This window comes from Peromyscus californicus, unplaced genomic scaffold, assembly GCF_007827085.1.
Source record: "Peromyscus californicus insignis strain IS unplaced genomic scaffold, ASM782708v3 Scaffold_13__1_contigs__length_99412109, whole genome shotgun sequence".
Taxonomy (NCBI): Eukaryota; Metazoa; Chordata; class Mammalia; order Rodentia; family Cricetidae; genus Peromyscus; species Peromyscus californicus.
In genome coordinates this window covers 4784429-4803335 of record NW_026294424.1, presented here as the reverse complement: position 1 = coordinate 4803335, position 18907 = coordinate 4784429, and the positions used below count along the sequence as shown (strand labels likewise).

Below are 18907 nucleotides of genomic sequence, written 5' to 3'. Positions count from 1 at the left end.
TCCTTCGTCAATGCCCACAGCAAAGCAGCAGAACCAACATGTCACGGGTTATTGGGAGTGGACATCCTAGCACTCTTTACCAGGTGAGAATTTTTCCTTTTTAAGAAATATGACCATCAGCATTACAGTGGGATAGCTCAAAGGAAAGAAGATTTTTCATATGCTTTTATAAACACCTCCAGAAAGCTTTAGATTTTATTAAAAGCCAGTGCTGTTGTGTGTGCTTTTGTTTGTTCTTTATTGGGAAGTTGGTGGGGGAAGGATAGTGGGAAGGGAGATATTTCCCTGGTATAATTACCATCTATTTTAATGTGTAAAACTGCTAAAAGGGAGGTACTATATCACTTCAGCTGCTTTTTATTTTTTCAATGTAGGTTTAAATACTGGTCATGCAAACACAGAGGAACACTTCAGGAAAGTATAGTTACATTGTAAGAAAGTAATATAAAAACTTCTTGGTTTTAAGAAATGCTCTAAAGATTTTAGCAAGAGAGGAAGCAATGTGTTACCTTTAAAATTCCGAGGCTTAGAAATCTGAATTGGATGCTTGGAGATACCTTGGATATTCTGTTAATAAGATAATAGCTTTAGTTGAAATATCTACACCTAACTTAATCTGTACCATTCAAGAGTATTTAAAATACATAGTATTTTATTAAAAAATAATGCCAATATGCCATGCCTAAGCATATTAGCATATAATACAAATGCCTAATGTGAAAGTTTCAATGGAGACACCACTAATCACAATTAGCAAGTGTGAGAATAGCTTTGACTCTGGCCTGTGTGAGCCTGTAATACATACAGTGACTTGACAGTAGCCCAAATTATGAACCTTCTTAATTTTAAAAGTCCATGTAATATGCTAAAGGTAAATTTCTAGGAAATCTGTACATTATATTTTAATTTAAAAGCACTCTTTAAGCTGGAATGTAGCACTTAATGATCATGTACAAGGCCCGAGGTTTCATCTTTTGTACTGCCTAAAAGCACAAGAAAGCAAAATCCCCACCACACTTTAAAATGAAAGTTCTGGTCTCAGCTTTGTGCAGCCCCTCCCCTGCTCCTGGTGCTTGGTACCTGCCTTGGCCTTAGCTTATGGCTAACAGTGGTCATATCACTTACAAGCCCTCAAGGGATTTTCTTGGGTGCCTTGGCTTTCCACCTTTACCAGGGTAATGACAGTAGATGAGGATGATAATAATAATAGATAACAGCCACATTCCATCCTGTTTCTACTATCATTGTACCTTCCTATGCTTGGCACTATAGTGGACAACAGTCTACTTTGTCTGGTAGTGGAGTTTTCTGGGTACTCGTTGGTCTTGACCCACTGACTAGGTATGATGAATTATACTTTGCCAGAGGCTGACCATTAAAATCCATTTTGCAGGTGACCCTTTTACACAAAAGGTACGAGGCAAGTATTTCATCTTCCTTGCACATACGAACTCACAACAGTTGTGGTTACCTGCACAAGACCTGCATGAGATCAAGCCAGTTAAAATTCCAGCTTGAGCTGGTGGGCAGCAGCACACTCCTTTAATCCCAGCACCGAGGAGGCAGAGGCAGGTGGATCTATGTGAGTCTGAGTCCAGCCTTATTTACAGAGCTAGTTCTAGGACAGCCAAGGCTACCAAAGAAACACTGTCTTGAAAAACAAAACAAAACCCAGCTTGGCAGGGAAACTGAGACCTGCACAAGACCAAACCAGTTAAAATTTCTAACATTGACAGGGGAGAAACCACTGAAGCCTCACCTCTCGCTGGCAGTTGATGGCCGATGGGGAGGAGAGAGTCGTTTCTCTTTGTGGGTAAAGTGGCCATTAGTAGGTTACTTATGCCCCAGTGGATGACCACATATCCATGAACATTTGGGCATCACTAATTGGAATCAGTGGGTTAAAAATAAAAAGAGACATAAAATTGGAAGGAGATGTTGGGAGGTCCTAGGGGAATTTGGACTGGTGAAGTGGGGTGTGGATACGATTAACATATTTTATGTACATGCATGAATTTTTCAAAGAATAAACAAAAAAGATTACTTACTCACTTGATTAAGATAACATTTGATTTAAGGTAATGTAAAGAAAAGCTTATATTGGAATTTTGCTTGCAAATCACATAGACACAAAATATAAACTACTGAAATCTACAAAACAAACGGAAAAGCACCCTGGCACTAAAAGGTATTTCCAGAACAGAAGAGTGAGGAGTTTTTCATATGGAATCAGTGACACCCTGTTACTAAAACCAGGCAGCAGAAGGAAGAAAATGCTAACCAACATTCTATAGGCACAATAATTCTTAACAAATTATTAATAAACTAAATCCAGTAACATAGAAAAAGGATTATATATCATGACCAAGAGAGAATTGTCTTAGGAATGCAAGGTCTGTTTAAAAATCCAAAACAGGGGTTGGGGATTTAGCTCAGTGGTAGAGCACTTGCCTAGCAAGCACAAGGCCCTGGGTTTAGTCCTCAGTTCCAGAGGGGAAAAAAATACAAAATAAAAATCCAAAACAACTAATACATAGCATTCATGGGATAAAGGGCTTTAAAAACAGTAACATCAGCCGGGCGGTGGTGGCACACGCCTTTAATCCCAGCACTCGGGAGGCAGAGGCAGGCGGATCTCTATAAGTTCGAGGCCAGCCTGGTCTACAGAGCGAGATCCAGGAAAGGCGCAAAGCTACACAGAGAAACCCTGTCTCAAAAAACCTAAAAAAAAAAAAAAAAAAAAAAACAGTAACATCATAATAGAGCAGAAAAGGGCAATGACAAAATCCAACATTCATTCAGACTAACTATGTACCATATAGACACTGAAATTCTAAACTAACTAGGAAATGGGGATTGTTTTTCAACACAGAAAATAGCAGGTACAAAGCTTACTCATTCTGAGTAATTTCACTGTCTAAAGCTGTATAAAATAGGCCTGTGTTCCCCCTCTATCAGAGTCAGCCCAGCATCCAGCCAAACTGCAGTCAACACTCACAGCTGACAGCTCCTGGAAAGCACTGTATGGTTGGGACCAACCAGCAAATAGGTGCTCAGGTTCTAACATTATGTCCTCCAGAACACAGCATGGTCGCTTTAATGACAGCTGTTTTACCAAAATAAAGGGAATACGTGAGTTTTCTATTAGTCCTGAGAAAGTAGGAAGTTTAGTTTATTGTGCTTAGATGAATTACAAAGGAAGATTTTGTTTTTACAATATATCAAATAATAGTATGATGGAAAATTCAACAAATGTTTAATTTACATAGTGCATTTTAACCATCCCAGGAAAAGTTAAAATATACATCTTGTCCTTTGGTCATATGGAAGATTGTTATCCTGAGAAGGAACTTCTTTTCTTTCCTGGAAGACAAGACTTTAGCTTTCCCTCTTCCACTACTGCTGACAGCTAGTAGGATGACTTGAGCGGCACCTTCTTTTTGATACCTGGCAATGGATACTCTGTCCGATATGACTTGTTGAGGCATGAATGGGAGTGAGGGATCCACTTTAGCAGAGGACTTCAGTCAGTAATCAGTGCCTTTAGAGCTGACAGGAGCAGTCACAACAGTGTCAGCTACGAGCACAAGCCCGAGAAATGCTGTGCCCTACCATCAACGCTAGAGGAATATAAAATCGCTGAACAAGAAACAGCATTTCAACCAGAATTATTTCTATGAAGTGTCCCCAATATGTCTACAGAGCAAAGCTAGTAAAACTAAATAAATCAACTCCTAAAAACATGTAATTTTTTTTTGTTTATAAAGACCAGAAACATCCATGGAATTGTCTATTGGGTGGAGTGGCTTTTAAAGAAAAATAAACGTTTTGTTTTTAGAGCAAAGTTGGAAAGACAGAAGAGTTGCTGCATGTCCCCATCCAGTTTCACCCAGTGAGCATCTTGAAGTTTGCCACAACTAAACTGACTGGGGGCATTACCATCCTCTAAGCTCTGTGCTTTGTTCTCACTGCATTTTTAAAACACAATCTCTTTCATATATGACAATAAGTCATCATGTCTCCTTAGGGTCCTCCTGGCTGTCAGTTTCTCATCATGTTTTACAATTTTGAGGAGGGCTGGTTAGGTAGGAAACCCTACCCTCTAAAAGGTTGGGATTGTCTAGTATTTTCTTCATGGTAGCAGTGGAATTGTGTTCTTAGGAAGATTGTCATAGAAGTGAGATGTCATCCTTGCCCTGTGGTGTCAGGACACAGGCTGTCCACAGGACCTTGCTGTTGGCACTGATCTCCACACTGAATGAGGCAGTATTCTAGGCCTCTCTTTATAAAATCGCTCTTGAATTTTCTTCTTGTCTATACTATACACATGGAAAGTAGGTCACTAAGCAGAGTCCACAGTTAAGGCAATCACACTGTGTTAGTTACTTCTGTGTCACTGTGACCACAAAACCTAAAAAAAATTATAGGAGAAAAGATTTATTTTGGTTCCCAATCTCAGAGGGTTCATTGCATCATGACATGTTGGCAAGGGCATGTTGGAGCTCAACAGTTTCCAGCATGGTTGGCCAGGAAGCTGAGAAAAGGGGGGTGCCAACACTTGGCTGTTTTTCAGTCATTTCCCCTCTTTTATTCTGCCTAGGTCTCTAGTCTATGACCTGTGTTATCTACAGGGTGGGTTCCCACAGTTAATGAGTTTTCTGGAGAAAGACCATGTCCTCACCACATCACATCAACTCTCCACCAACAGGACTCATCACTGCTATGAACTTAGGTATTTTCTATCCAGGCGGGTCTCCATATGCAGCCAGGTTGGCTTCAACTCTCCATCTTTCTATCTTTGTCTCCCAAATGCTAGAGATACAGGCACCTGTCAGCACAACTGATTCAATCATTTTTTTAATTTTAAGATTTCTTATTTTAGTCTATGTGTATGGGTGTTTTGCCTGTCTGTATGTGCCAGTGGAGGTTGGAAAAGATTGTCAGATTCCCAAGTTACACATAGTTATGCATAATTGTGAGTCACCATTGTGGGTGCTGGGAACCGAACCTGGGTCTTCTGCAAGAACAGCAAGTGCTCTTTACCACTGAGCCAGTTCCTCATTCATGTCTTTTTATGGTTTAAAGACTGTTCCTTTTTATCACTGAAAAATATTTCTCTGAAGGGATACATCATAGCTTATTAATCCATTGAAGGAAATCTTGGTTGCTTCCATGTTTTAGCAATAATTAATAAATTTGCCATCATATTTATTTATGCAAGGATTTTGTATAGACATACATTTTCAAGTAAATTTGATAGACTTTGGAGTTTGATGGCTGGATGATACGATATTTGGTCTGTATGAACCTGCTGAACTTGGGCTTATACATTGGCTCAGCCAATAAAGGTGTTTTCCACCAAGTCTGATAACCTGAGCCCCATCTCCTAGAGCTACATGACAGAAGAAGAGAACCAATGTGCTATGGCATGTGCATATACCTATAAAGAAATCTAGTAACATTTTAAAAGTAAATCTTTCCTCCTTGAAATCAATTATCACACGTATTTTGACAGTGATGACTAGGATGAAGGAAATGTACATTTCAATTAATAAACTAATACTAACACATTATTATTAAGGTTCAGACTTTACTGCCAAACTTCAGAAGCAGCAGGATTTTTCATTAAATTTTTAATTTTAATTTCATTGAAAAATTAAAAACATTTCGGCTACTGGTGGGCTGGCCAGATGGCTCAGTGGTTAAAGCATGTGCTACATAAGCTTGATAACCCAACTTTGATTCCTGGAACCCATGTAAAGGTGGAAGGAGAGAGCAGATCTCACAAAGTTAAAAACATTTAAATTTGTCTACAACTGCTGGGGAGATGGCTCAGTGGCTAAAAGGGCTTGCCATGCAAGCATGAAAACTGGAATTTGAATTCTTAGAATTCCTGTGATTAGAACCCACATAAATGCTGGGTGGTCATGTTGGCCCATCTGTATTTCAGCTCAGAAAGCTGAGACAGGGGATCCCACAGCAAGCTGTCTAAGGAGGCTAACTAGCCTCATCAATGAGCTCTGAGTCTGAGTAAAAGACCTTGCCTCACAGAATGAGGTGGAAGAATGAGGAAGATTCCTGGTGTCAGCCTTGAACCTTCACATGCACAGGGACATGAGCACTTGTACACATGGAGTTATACCCTTCCACACACGTACAGTAAAAGAGTCTCCATCAATTGGGTACAGACAAAGTTGTTTGTTGAGGGTAGCTGCAGAATACTCTTCCTCAGACTTTAACGGAAGAGTCACAGAGATATTTTTCCTTCATACTGGAGAGAAATTGAGCAACTGCTTCCAAGATCTGCTAGGGCCATGTAGGTAGTGACAGTGAGGAATGGGGAAAGAATCTGCTGGGCCTGCTCCTATGGTTAGATTTTGCCTGAAGTTAGCCCTTCCTAAGACATCTGACACAGGTAGGCTGAGAAATATCCTTAACTGTGTAGATTAACTTGAGTTTAGGTTTGTGTTAATTCAGCTGAATGAATGCATAGATCAGCAGCACTTTAAATTCAGATTAGGGTTTTGGGAAAAGCATCACTCAGTGTAGTTTCACCCCACCCCACCCCACCCCACCATTCTCCCTCTACTTGTGCTCCTTCCCAAAGTGATATCAGTGATGGTGGATGGTGGGAGAATTCATATAACTCCATGACACTAGCAGGAAGGTCCCATGCTACCAGCTTGGGACTACCCTCATCTTGCTAGCTTTGCTGCTTTCTACCTCGGCTACCTGCACTTGTCTGCTTCTCTGGATGAAGTGTCTACAACAGGATTACATCCTGTGAGCTCACTGCAGCCAGTGTATGATGTCCCTGTCTGCTATCCTGGCCCTGCATTTAACCTTGGTGACACCGCTGTGTTCTGAAACTCAGCTATGCTTTCCTCTTGGAGCCAGCCTTAGACTGCACTCGTCACAGCTCCCTTCCAGGGTGCAGATTGAAGTGGAAGATGTAGAGGCCGTCATTTCTACACTAGAGGCATACAGGACCCAGGAGCTTATTGATCTCATGGAGACTGTGCAGAAGAACAACTACAGGCCTCACCTGCAAACGCACACTGTGTGTTAACTTGATGCTGCTGGAAAGACTGCTCCTCTAATCTTAGGGGTTGGGAGACAGTTCCAAACCCCACAGACAGCAGGTTGTATGTTCTCCTCTGGCTGTTCCCCTCTCACTGGATTCTAACACACAGGGGCAGGGCTAGGACCTTTTCAGAGCTCTCCTTCCCTCTGCCACCCAGCTCAACTCTAAACTCCATGGTCACTTCCCTCTCAGCACCTGTCCCAAGTTCAGAGGAGCTGCTTGTCTCCTTCCCAAAAGCGGGTCCTGCAGATTCCAGTGTGTCCTTAGTATGTTAAATTGACAAATGCCAGGCTGAGTCTGGGTGCTGCGGGTGAACTTCTGAAATTCAACTTAAAATACAGATTAAAGCCCTCCTAAGTCTCTAGTGCCTGATATTCTTCTTTCTGCTGTACTCTCTCTCTCAAGTTCTAATTGAGAGCCAGAACTGAGCAGGACTCATTTATTCTCAACGGTATCTCCTCTCTCTGTGGAGAGACAGAAGCCTCAGCCCCAATGGCTGGCAGCCTCTGAAAAGCAAGAGGGCAGGAATGAATACATATCAGATAGTATTTCAAAACCATCTTTGTGCTATGAAGTATTTTGTTCAGTCAAAGCTGCTTCTGTTTCCAGGAAAGTGGCGTAAACATATTTTCCCTGTTACTGTCATTAGGCACAACTAAAATCCTGGGCACTATGATACAGGAAAGAAAAAGAACTCTGAAAGCTAGATAGAAAGCAGAATGGTCAGGGACTACAAAGTTCATAGAATTAGAAGTGAGGTCCACAATTTTTCTATGCCTAATGTGTCTCAAACTGGGTGCTAGGGAAGCCAATAGCTACAGACAAAAACAAAACTAATAAACAAACAAAAAATTCTAACAAAAGACTACTGTTACTTGCAACCTTGGAAGACAGAAAACTTTGAGACAAACAGCCTTTTCTCTCGTCAACACCAACACCAAAGAAAAGATTTGTGGCTGAATTTAGTTAGGATCCTCCCACCTAGACACCTAGCCAAGCTCCTCTCTGTAATTTTCCATGCACTGACCCCCTCCCCCTGCTGTATGTGCGAAGTCCCTAGCCACCCCTGCTGTATTTAGAGCTGAGTTCAGCTTCCCTGTCCTATTGCAGTAAACTTGGATAAAGTCTTCCTGGTTTGTTAAGTTCTGCTTCATCCATTTTTTTCTTTGACAAAATATAATGTATCAAATTGTGTTTAATGTAGCTATAGCAGCACTAAGAGGGAAGTTCACAGCACTAAAACAAATTAGATATAGAGAAAAGGGAAAAGAAAGTCTTAAGCAATAATCTAATAATAATAATAATAATAATAATAATAATAATAAACTAGAAGGAGAGAAAAATAAACCCAAATCAAGCAGAAGAGTAGGAATAATAAGGAACAGAGACCAACCAACTGAAAATGGTGGGAGAAATCAACGGACCAAATACTTGGTTATTTGAAAAGATCACTAAAATTATCAAAATTCTCACTAGACTAACAAAGAAAAAAAGAGAAGAACGAAAAGATTAATATTGAAGGCAGATTAGTACGCAGAAAATGCAGAGAATGCTGTTAACAATACACATGTGCTTATCACAACCTGAACAAAAACACTATGAAATGGATAACAAGAGGGGCTGGAGTGATAGCTTAGTGGTTAAGAGCACTGGCTGCTCTTCCAGAGGACCCAGGTTCAATTCTCAGCACCCACATGTCAGCTCACAACTGTCTAGTGCTGCTCGCCTCAGGAGGCAGAGGCAGGTAGATCTCTCTAAGTTTGAGGTCATCCTGGTTTACATAGTGACTTCCAGGGCAGCCAGGACTGCATAGTGAGATCCTGTTTTAAAAGAATGTGTGTGTGTGTGTGTGTGTGTGTGTGTGTGTGTGTGTGTGTGTGTAAGACAATCTGTAACAGGATATTGACCCTAGGCCAAGGTTATTTCATCAAAGGAGTCTACCAAATATTTAGAGAGTTATACTTTCACACAATATTGTCCAGAAATATAAGAGGAAAGACTACTTCCCAATTCATTTTATAACACTAGTATTTCCCTGATACCAAAACCAGACACAGATCAATATCCTTCATGAATATACACACAAAAAATCATTTAGAATATCAACATATAGTGTTCAGGCATATATTTAAAAACACTTGATCCAACAATTGCAGTCATAGGCACTTATCTCAAAGAAATGGAGATGTAAGCTAACATGAAAACCTGAATATTGATGTTTCTAACAGATTTATTTGTAACAGCTGAAAACTGGAAAGAATCCAAATGTCCCTCAGATGAAAACGGTCATGTTCAGATTTTCAAGTGGTGATTAAACTGCCCAGAGGGACATAATACCTTTTGTCAAAACATTAAGCATTTTAACTATATTGTTTTGAAAAAATATTTTCTTAAAATTGTAAAAGGGTCTTCTATAAAATATATATTAGCTGTCAAAAATATTCTTAGGACTTTGAACTAGAATTCATTCAGTTCATTATGAGAATCCTGCCATGTGGGAGCTACAGTGAAAAATGCTAGCTCTTCCTGCATTCACCTCCAAATAACTAACACTGGTGTAAGACATCAACTGCTGGAAGCTTCTTTAATAATGCATATGCGCTGTAAGAGCAAGTACTAAACATTCTTCCATAAAAATGCTTGCCTACCATTCTATGAGCAAGGGGCATCAAGATCACGATGGGGAAATGTACAGACAACCAAACCAAACTAGTGGGAACTGATGAACTATGGACCAATAGCTGTGGGGCCTGCATGAGACTGGACTAAGCCCTCTGCATAGGCTTGATCTGCTTAAGGGGCCCCCTGGCAGTGGGATCAGGACCCTTCCCTAAGGCATGAGTAGACTTTTTGGAGCCCACTGCCTATGGTGAGACACCTCGAGCAGCCTTGGTCCAGAGGGAGGAGCTTGAACCTGCCTCAACTGAGTGTATCAGGCTCTACTGACTGCCCATGGGAGGCCTTGCATTGAAGGAGGTGGGAAATAGGGGGTGGGATGGGAGGGAAGACTGGGGGTGTGGTGAGAGGAGGGAGGGGATCTGTGGTTGGTATATAAAATGAACAGAAAATTTCTTAATAAAAAAAGAAAAGAAAAAAAAGCTTCCCTACAATGAGACATCAGCAATACCTAGCACCTTCAATTTAAGACCCAAGTACCTAACTCTTCTCTTCTCTTCAGTGACATTTGTGATATCTGACAGACAATGATGCTCATTTCTGGGGCTAAAATGCTGAGTGTGAAAGTGACAACTGGAGGAAGGACAAGAATGCTGAGTCAGGGATGTATGGAGGAAGGACAAGAATACTGAGTCAGGGATGTATGGAGGAAGGACAGGGATAAAGTCTTCAATGAGACTGTGGAACAATCCTTGTCTACACTATAGATATGTATTACTCTCATTGGCTAATAAAAGCTGATAGGCAGGTAGCTGGGCAGGAAGTTAGGTGGGAAAGTCAAACTGAGAATGATGGGAGGAAGGAGGCCAGAGCCAGGAGAGATGCCAGTGAGCTACCCAAGAAGCAAGATGTGCTAGAGGACAGGTAAAGTCATGAGCCATGTGGCAAAACATGGATTAATAAAAATGGGTTAATTTAGATAAATAAAGCCTGAGCTATCAGCTGAGCATTTACAAATAATATTAAGTCTCTGTGTGGTAATTTGGAAGCGGCTACCATGATGGGGAGTGGGTGGTCGGGGCAGCAAACATCCATCTATAAGACTGTACCAAGTCAAGAGTCAGAAGAGACCAATACACCAACAGTATAGAACTGAGAGCCTAGAATCAGGCCATGCATACCAGCACTCTTGTTTGAAGAAGGATTACAAACTTAGTTCTCAAGATAGCAATAGTTATAGCAAGCAGCTATCCAAATGGAAAATAATCAAATCTCTACCTCACACATGTACAAAAATAGGTTTTAGTGGGATTAAAGACATATTGCAAAATGCAGAATTTGAACATCTTTATAATTGCCATGCAAGGAGAGGTTTCTTAAATGACATAAGCAAGTCGGGTATTGTGGTATACACTTGCCATTGTGGTAATGGCATATTGTGGTATACCCAGCTTCATGGGAGGATGGGGAGGAAGGATCATTTGAGCTTATGAGTTTGAGACCCTGTCCACATTGTATATGAGAGTGAGCTGGGACACCATTTAGACACTAGGAAACTTGTTCATTAACACACCCAGCAACAGTCGGGCAACGATGGTGAGAAAACCTTTGCACAGGTTAAAGAATATTCACTAAAACACTACCTTTCCCACTCAGCACTGTATTTATTTAATTCATCTATCTATCTATCTATCTATCTATCTATCTATCTATCTATCTATCTATCTGTGTGTGTGCAGGTGCATGTGTGTGTGAGTGTAGAGGCCAGAGGGTAACCTTGGGTGATGTTCTTTAGGTGCTGTCTATGTTTTTATTTAATTTACTCAATTTACTTTTTGAGAGAGAGAAGATATCTCACTGGCCTGGAATTATCAAGTAGCCTAGACTGGCTTGGTCAGCCAGCCTCCACCTATCTCCACCTCCCATTGTTGGAATTACAAGCATATATCATCACACCTGAGTCTGGGGATAGAGTTTCTATCCTTGCAAGCACTTTACCTACTGAGTTATCTTCCTAACCCCTCAACACTGTTTTAAATAGTGAAAATCTGGAAATAATCTATTGTATTTGTATAATGATATACAGTATAGCAACCAAGAAGAATGAACTAGAGCTGCTTCTGTTAAGGATAAACCTTAAAAACAATGCTAAAAGAAAACAGCTAGTGGTATGAGGATAAGTATTATCAGCTACTATTCACATGAAGTTTAAAGTATCAAGCCAGGCGACGGTGGCACACGCCTTTTATCCCAGTACTCGGGAGGCAGAGCCAGGCAGATCTTATGAGCTCGAGGCCAGCCTGGTCTACAGAGCGAGATCCAGGTCAGGCACCAAAACTACACAGAGAAACTCTGTCTCGAAAACACCCCCCCCCAAAAAAAGTTTAAAGTATCAGAACAAATGCCTCACCTTTCATGTGGCGATACACTATTATGAAAATATCTCTTACATTAAAAGAGATTCTAACTTTTGCTGGACTTCATAGTCAAAGTTAATAGTACACCCTGGGGTCACTTAGGACTTTAAACTGGCATCTTACTAAGTACTCAGCCTGTTGGCTTAACCCACCTTTAAGAGAATAATGTAACAACTAATCTTATTTGCCTTGGATTGTTAATGTAATCAATTCATACAACTTAAGCTAATGCATAGCTGACATCTTTTTTTGTTTTGTTTTCAAGACAGGGTTTTTCTGTGTAGCCTTGGCTGTCCTAGAACTCACTATGTAGATCAGGCTGGCCTCGAACTCAGAGATCTGCCTGCCTCTGCCTCTCAAGTGCTGGGATTAAAGGTGTGCGCCACTACCATCCAGCTCATATCTGACATCTTAAGTTATATATTCTTCCATGCCACTGACCCATGAGTAATGAGTAAGTGTATATAGATTATGGTAATGGTGATTGTTATTCTTGGTTGTCAACTTAACTACATCTGGAATTAACTAAAATCCAAATGGCTAGGAACATTTGTAAGGGATTCTTTTCTTAATTAAATAATTTGAAGTGGGAAGACCCACTTCTAATCCAGATCTTTGAGACAGGAGATACACCTTTAATACAGCTCTTTTGAGGTGGGAAGATCCACCTTTAATCTTGGCCACACCTTCTGGTGTTAGCCTATATAAAGGACATGAAAGGAGGAAGCTTACTCTCTTTGCCTGCTTGTTCTCACTAGCAAGTCCATTCCTTCACTGGCATTAGAACCCACTTCTTTGGGATTCTGGAATATACTGAAGACCAGCTGAGACATTCAGCTTCATGGAATGAACAATTACTGAGTTTTTGGACCTTCTGTTGGTAGCCAGTCACTGTTGGACTAGCTGGACCACAGCCTGGAAGCCATTCTAATAAATCACATGCGCGCACACACACACACACACACACACACACACACACTCATTCTGTAAGTTCTGTTCCTCTAGAGAACTCTAATACAGTAATACATGTTAAAACAGCAAATATGATTAATACAACCTTTTAAAGCAACTATCCACCATAAATGTTAGAAGTGACATGAATATAAGTTGATAAGTCTGTTTGCAGTACTGTTTGTTATGGGTGTCAATTGTGGTCAGCCGGGGTCAGTAATGTTTCATCCCTTATAAAACTTTGTTAAAGATTTCTGTAAAGTATCCCTCATTCCTTCTCCATGTGGTTCTTTCTCTGCTGTTCAGTAAATACAAAGCAAAGCCCTTTTCGAGGGATACACACAAGAACAAAGACAGGGACAGAGAAGACAAGACAACATTCAGGCAGGCAGAGATTCAGACTCATAAAGTAGACAGATTACAGATAGGCCAGAAACAATATGTTACAGAGAGATGACAGAAGATACAGGGAGAGAAGTAGAGAATACAAATCTGGGTTTGCTCTTAATAAAATCACTCCAAGGGAAATGCTTTGATTTATTTTCCTTAATGTGACACTGATGCATTTTGGGTACTCTGAGGTTATTACTAGTGTGTTTAACCAGCACACTACTATTTAGGGAAATGTATATGGGACAATAAACATTGCATTTGGGATATAAAAGGACACTGACTTGGGAAGAAGAGATCTGAGAAAAGATAAATGGGATTTCAGTGTCACCAAGTGACATTTAAGCTCTTAAACTGAATGAGTGACATACTTAACTATACCAGACTTCGTTCCTTGTGTGTAGGAAAAAAGGGACCAGATAACTGGGATGGGAACATGAAACATGGCTTCCTGAGGTCAGGTCTCTTGAGTGGAAACAGAATCACTGACTGGGAAAGAAGACTGGTCTGGAGGACATGTTCATGGTTCAGGGGCAGAGAAGTGATGAGGTAACAGGAACAGTGGCTGGAATGCAAAGGAACCATAAGACATATGAAGGGTGATTCCATAATGACCGAGCCAGGTACTAAAATGCTGTATAAATACGCCAGCAGGATGCTGAAGACAGTCATAAAAGTAAAGAACATTAGGGAAGAAAAAGTACTCACAAAGCAATGAAAGCAAAAATCCAATTAATAATACCTGGATGTTAATATTTCCAATTAATTCAGCTGTAGCCTTTCAAAAAACCAGAAGAAAACCAAGAACGCAAGACACTAAAGACAAACACAATGTGAAAGGTCAGAAAATTCGAATTTTGTACCATTGGTCAATTCTGAGCCAGCATCACGAGTAACACGGCAGTGAAATAAGGACATGGACAAAAACTGGCCTGATGATGTAGAAACACTAGACGGGACATCTAAGCCATGTGTGATAAGAGGTATTGGATGGAATAATGTGGCTCCTGGCAAGCACAGTGAGAGCAAAGGTCCTCAGCTCCTCCCATGAGAAGGCCTTTGTGGAGAAAATAGTGGTTCTGAACAGGACTTACAAAAAGGGACCAAAAGGTCTGAGCCCTGAGGCCTGAGTTGAGGGAAAAGAAGAATTTAGATGAAAACTAAAGACTTCATGGCTCCTGCTTCAAGTAAGAAAGAGACATGGCCTTGTTTTTATCACACTGAAATCCTAGTGATGACCCCAAGCCAGAGCAACAAGAGCAGGTAATACATTCCATAAACGGAGAAGTAGGCTGAAAAGGCTTCTATTCACATGGAATTTATGACTAGCAAGAGAAAAACAAGTACTCAGGCTTCAGAAAACCCAGTGCCATACACACCATGACCAGGAAAAACCGAATGACAGAAGACTGATTCTGACAGAGTGAAGAAGGACTGACAAACCATTTCAATGAAGAAGAATGTAAGACAGAACTGTAGAGAGATTAAAATGTACTAGCTGGGAGTTTTCACTCCCACTTAGGACATATACAATTGAAAGAAAATTGGTTCCCACAATGAAAAAAGTCAGATAATTAAAAATCATCACTTTTTGAGCCCACCACACAGCTAAGTATTCAACAGAGAACTGATCCTTGCACACATGTGAAGAAAGTACCATCACCTGCAGACAGCCATCCAAAGGACTAGAGAACAAGGTTCAGTTGCCACACAGAATCAGAAATTGTACATGTTTATAGCAGCTATTTATGAAAAGCTTGGAATTCATAGACCTTTAGAAGAATATTTTAAAAAGTCTTTCCTCAAGGGTAAAAAAATAATTAGCTTTAGTTGGAACATTTTTTTGGATTGTCCAGACAACCCATGAAAGCAAAATCAGAAAGAGATGAACTATTAAAAATATCTCATCCCAGGGGGAAAAAAAAACTCTAAAAAGATCTATTACCCATTCATGTCAATTGTCTTTGCTAGGGTTTCTATTGCTGTGATAAAACTCCATGACCAAAAGCAACTTGGGGAAGAAAGGATTAATTCTGTTTACACTTCCACATCACAGTCCATTGTCAAGGAAGTCAGGGCAGAAACTCAAGGCAGGAAACTGGAGCAGAGGCCATAGGGGAGTGCTGCTTACTGGCTTGCTTAGACAGCTTTCTTTCTTTCTTTCTTTCTTTTTTCAGAGCTGAGGACCGAACCCAGGGCCTTGCGCTTGCTTGGCAAGTGCTCTACCACTGAGCTAAATCCCCAACCAATAGACAGCTTTCTTATACACCTCAGAACTATCTGCCCAATGATGGCACCACCCACAGTGAACTGGGCCCTTCCACATCTATCATTAATTAAGAAAATACACTACAGCTTTGCTTATAGCCCAATTTTATGGAAGCATTTTCTCAGTTGAGAGTTCCTCTTCCTAGATGACTCTATGTGTCAAGTTGACATCAAACTGCCAGGACATCTATCATCCTCTGAAATTATGAGTCAAAATAAATCTTTTCTCTTTTTAAGTTGTTTATGCCAGGCATTTTGTTATGGTGATATAAAGCAAACATACTATTCAAACTGAAACAGAAAATAAATTCAAGGAAAAGGCAAAAGATGGGTCTCAATGAGCTATGAGACAAAGTCAAGTGGCCGAATATAAAAGACAAGAAAGAAGGTGGATCTTTAAAAAGTGAGAATACTCAGTGTGAAAAAAATGAAATTATTAAGTTCACAGGAAATGGATGGAATTGGACATATATGAAATGAGGTAACCCAGGCCTAGACAAATTTCATATGATCTGCCTCACATATAGATTCTAGCTTCAAGTTTTTAGATTTGTGTGTTTAATGTGGAGTGTCTGTAGAGGTCAGAAAGATAGAAAAGGTCCATGACGGGGGAAGAGGCCATAAGGTTGGACACACAGAACATAAGTGATATGAAAGTAGACGAGGGAAATAATGAGTTTAAGTGGAGATGAAGATGGAGAAATAGGGGAGGGGGGCAGTTAAAGACATGAAAAGCCTTATGAGAACCTTCTACTTTGTAAACTAATTTAGAAATACATGCATTATATATTAACTATATGTTTAAAGAAGTTTCAGTGGTTAGAGAGCTGGCTCACAGTTAACAGTAGTATCAGCTCTTCTTCCTGAGGACAGGGGTTTGATCTCCAGACCCACATAGTAGCTTAAAATTGTCTGTAACTCCAGTCTCAGTGGATCTGACACCCTCTTCTGGCTTCCACAGGCAACTGCATGCATGTGGTACACAGACATACAGGCAGGCAAAACCATGCACATAAAAATAATTTTCTTTCTCAAAAAAGGAGTTTCACTCTGGCCAGACAACAATCCCTCTGGTGAACAGCTTTGGAGCTAGACCTTTAGACTTTCATGGTAGAAATGGGTTATATCAATACTCCATCTCCTAAATAATTTTAGAGTTATCATCTCTCTAGAAGGGAATAGCACAGGAAAGAATGGAATCCATTTCTATATGGAAATATGCATTGACTCCTCCTGTAAATCAATCTAGTTGGGGTCAACCACTTGGCCAACGAACCACCCCCAGGAAGGTGTATTCATCTTAAGCCATACTAAAAAGGAAGGAGCAATAATTAGCCCTTTAGAGATAATGTACTACTCCTCAGAATTTTTGCTCCTGACTTACAGTCATTTTGAATCTGCCAGGAGGTTCTGTTGAGACTTAGAAAGGCATGTTTAGTCCTATAAATCTGATCAAAGGCCCCTGGGCTTTAGGTAGGTGACAGGTCACAGAGGAACCTACTACTGTTTCACTAAATGGACATATTGTCATCTAAATATTTTTTAGTTTACACCCAAAGATTAGTGCTGTTGACAACCTTCATCAGAGAAGCTTCTTTTTTACAGTGAGCAGCAGTTACTGCAGAGACTCATAACTGGTCAAAGTGCTGAGAATAAGTGACTGCTGAGTGCTTACCCTAACTGTAACATCTATACAACCTCTCTTTTAGGGTAAGGGAACATCACAGAAGAAAGTGAGGAAAGAAGGTAAAAGATGGGAGGACAAGGAGGAGTACTATGAAACACTGTCTTCTGAATATGACATAGCTACTGCACTCATGAACTCGGCAGCTATTGTTACTTGTACAAGACCTACACAAGCTCTGAACCCATCAACATTCTGGCATGAATGGGGCAGGGGCACATGAACCTCCCCTCCCCCATTGAGGAGCTATGGCAGTAAATACCTGCTGAAGCACACCCAAGTAGCCGCATGCTTTAATCCCAGAACTCAGGAGACAGAGGCAAGAGAAATCTCTGTGAGCTAGAATCAAGCCTGATCTACATAGACCAGCTAAGACAAGGTGATACCGTCTCTCAAAAAGAAAGGAAAGAAAAAAAAGAGCAAAGCAGCACATATATACCTAGTGTATGACCCAGCTATTATTGTATTATTATATAAGTATTATACATATATACATAAAGAACATGCAAAAATATGCATACTTATATCCCAAACAGGAAACAATCCTACATGGGTCAATAAAGGAATTCATAAACAAACTATGATACACAGATTGAATGGAATACTGCTCAGCAATAAAAAAAAAAAAGGAAGTATTAGCCGGGGTTGGTGGTGCAGGACTTTAATCCTAGCACTTGGGAGGCAGAGGCAGGTGGATCTCTGTGAGTTTGAGGCTAGCCTGGTCTACAGAGCGAGATCCAGGACAGCCAGAGCTGTTACACAGAGAAACCCTGTCTCAAAAGATCAAAAAAAAGGAAGGAAGGAAGGAAGGAAGGAAGGAAGGAAGGAAGGAAGGAAGGAAGGAAGGAAGGAAGGAAGAGAAAGAAAGAAAGAAAGTATTGAAACACAGACCAACATGCATGAATCTCAAAATAATAACTCTGCCAAAGAAGTCAGACAAAAAAGTAAACACTATGTGACTCCATCAACATAAACTTTCTGGAAATGTAAGTGATCCAGAGTGACAAAACTGGGACACGCATACAAGTTGAGGGAAGACATTATAAAGGGTCACAAGGATGGTTCAGGTGATAGATATGTCCACTAATTTGGTTGTGGGGGTAGTTTCATAGTTGAATGTATACATCACATCACAATTCATCAAATTGTTAGTAACACAGGAAGTTTCTGGTATATCAATTTTGTCTCAATAAAGCTGTTAAAAATGAAAAAGTAAAGGTGGCATTTTTGCTCTTGGTAAGATCTAATGAGTACATTCCACTGAATACAGCTATGAACACCAGACAGAATGCACAGGGCAGCATTCTGAAGATGCTGATAAATTAGAGCCAGACATAGACTGGAGAAGCAGACCAGAATCTGAAACTCTATCAGACACCAAGTTGATCATTTGTCTCCCTCAGTACCCACATTTTATACTCAACACATGGTTAGTGGCAGAGAGAGTGCAGTAGCTTCAGATTATTAAAGCCTCAGGTTTCTGGTTAGAAGACCAAG

General features: G+C 40.4%; 1 protein-coding gene across 7 annotated transcripts in view; it reads right to left on the bottom strand.

Annotated features, from left to right (window-relative positions):
- Poln (DNA polymerase nu) overlaps positions 1-18907 on the bottom strand; it is a 152314-nt gene that overhangs the window by 60535 nt on the left and 72872 nt on the right. For all 7 annotated transcript variants that reach the window (XM_052736194.1, XM_052736197.1, XM_052736196.1 and 4 more), the window contains one exon: positions 510-567. In XM_052736194.1, coding sequence (XP_052592154.1) covers positions 510-567 — 58 coding nt within the window. The remainder of the gene's footprint in view (positions 1-509; positions 568-18907) is intronic.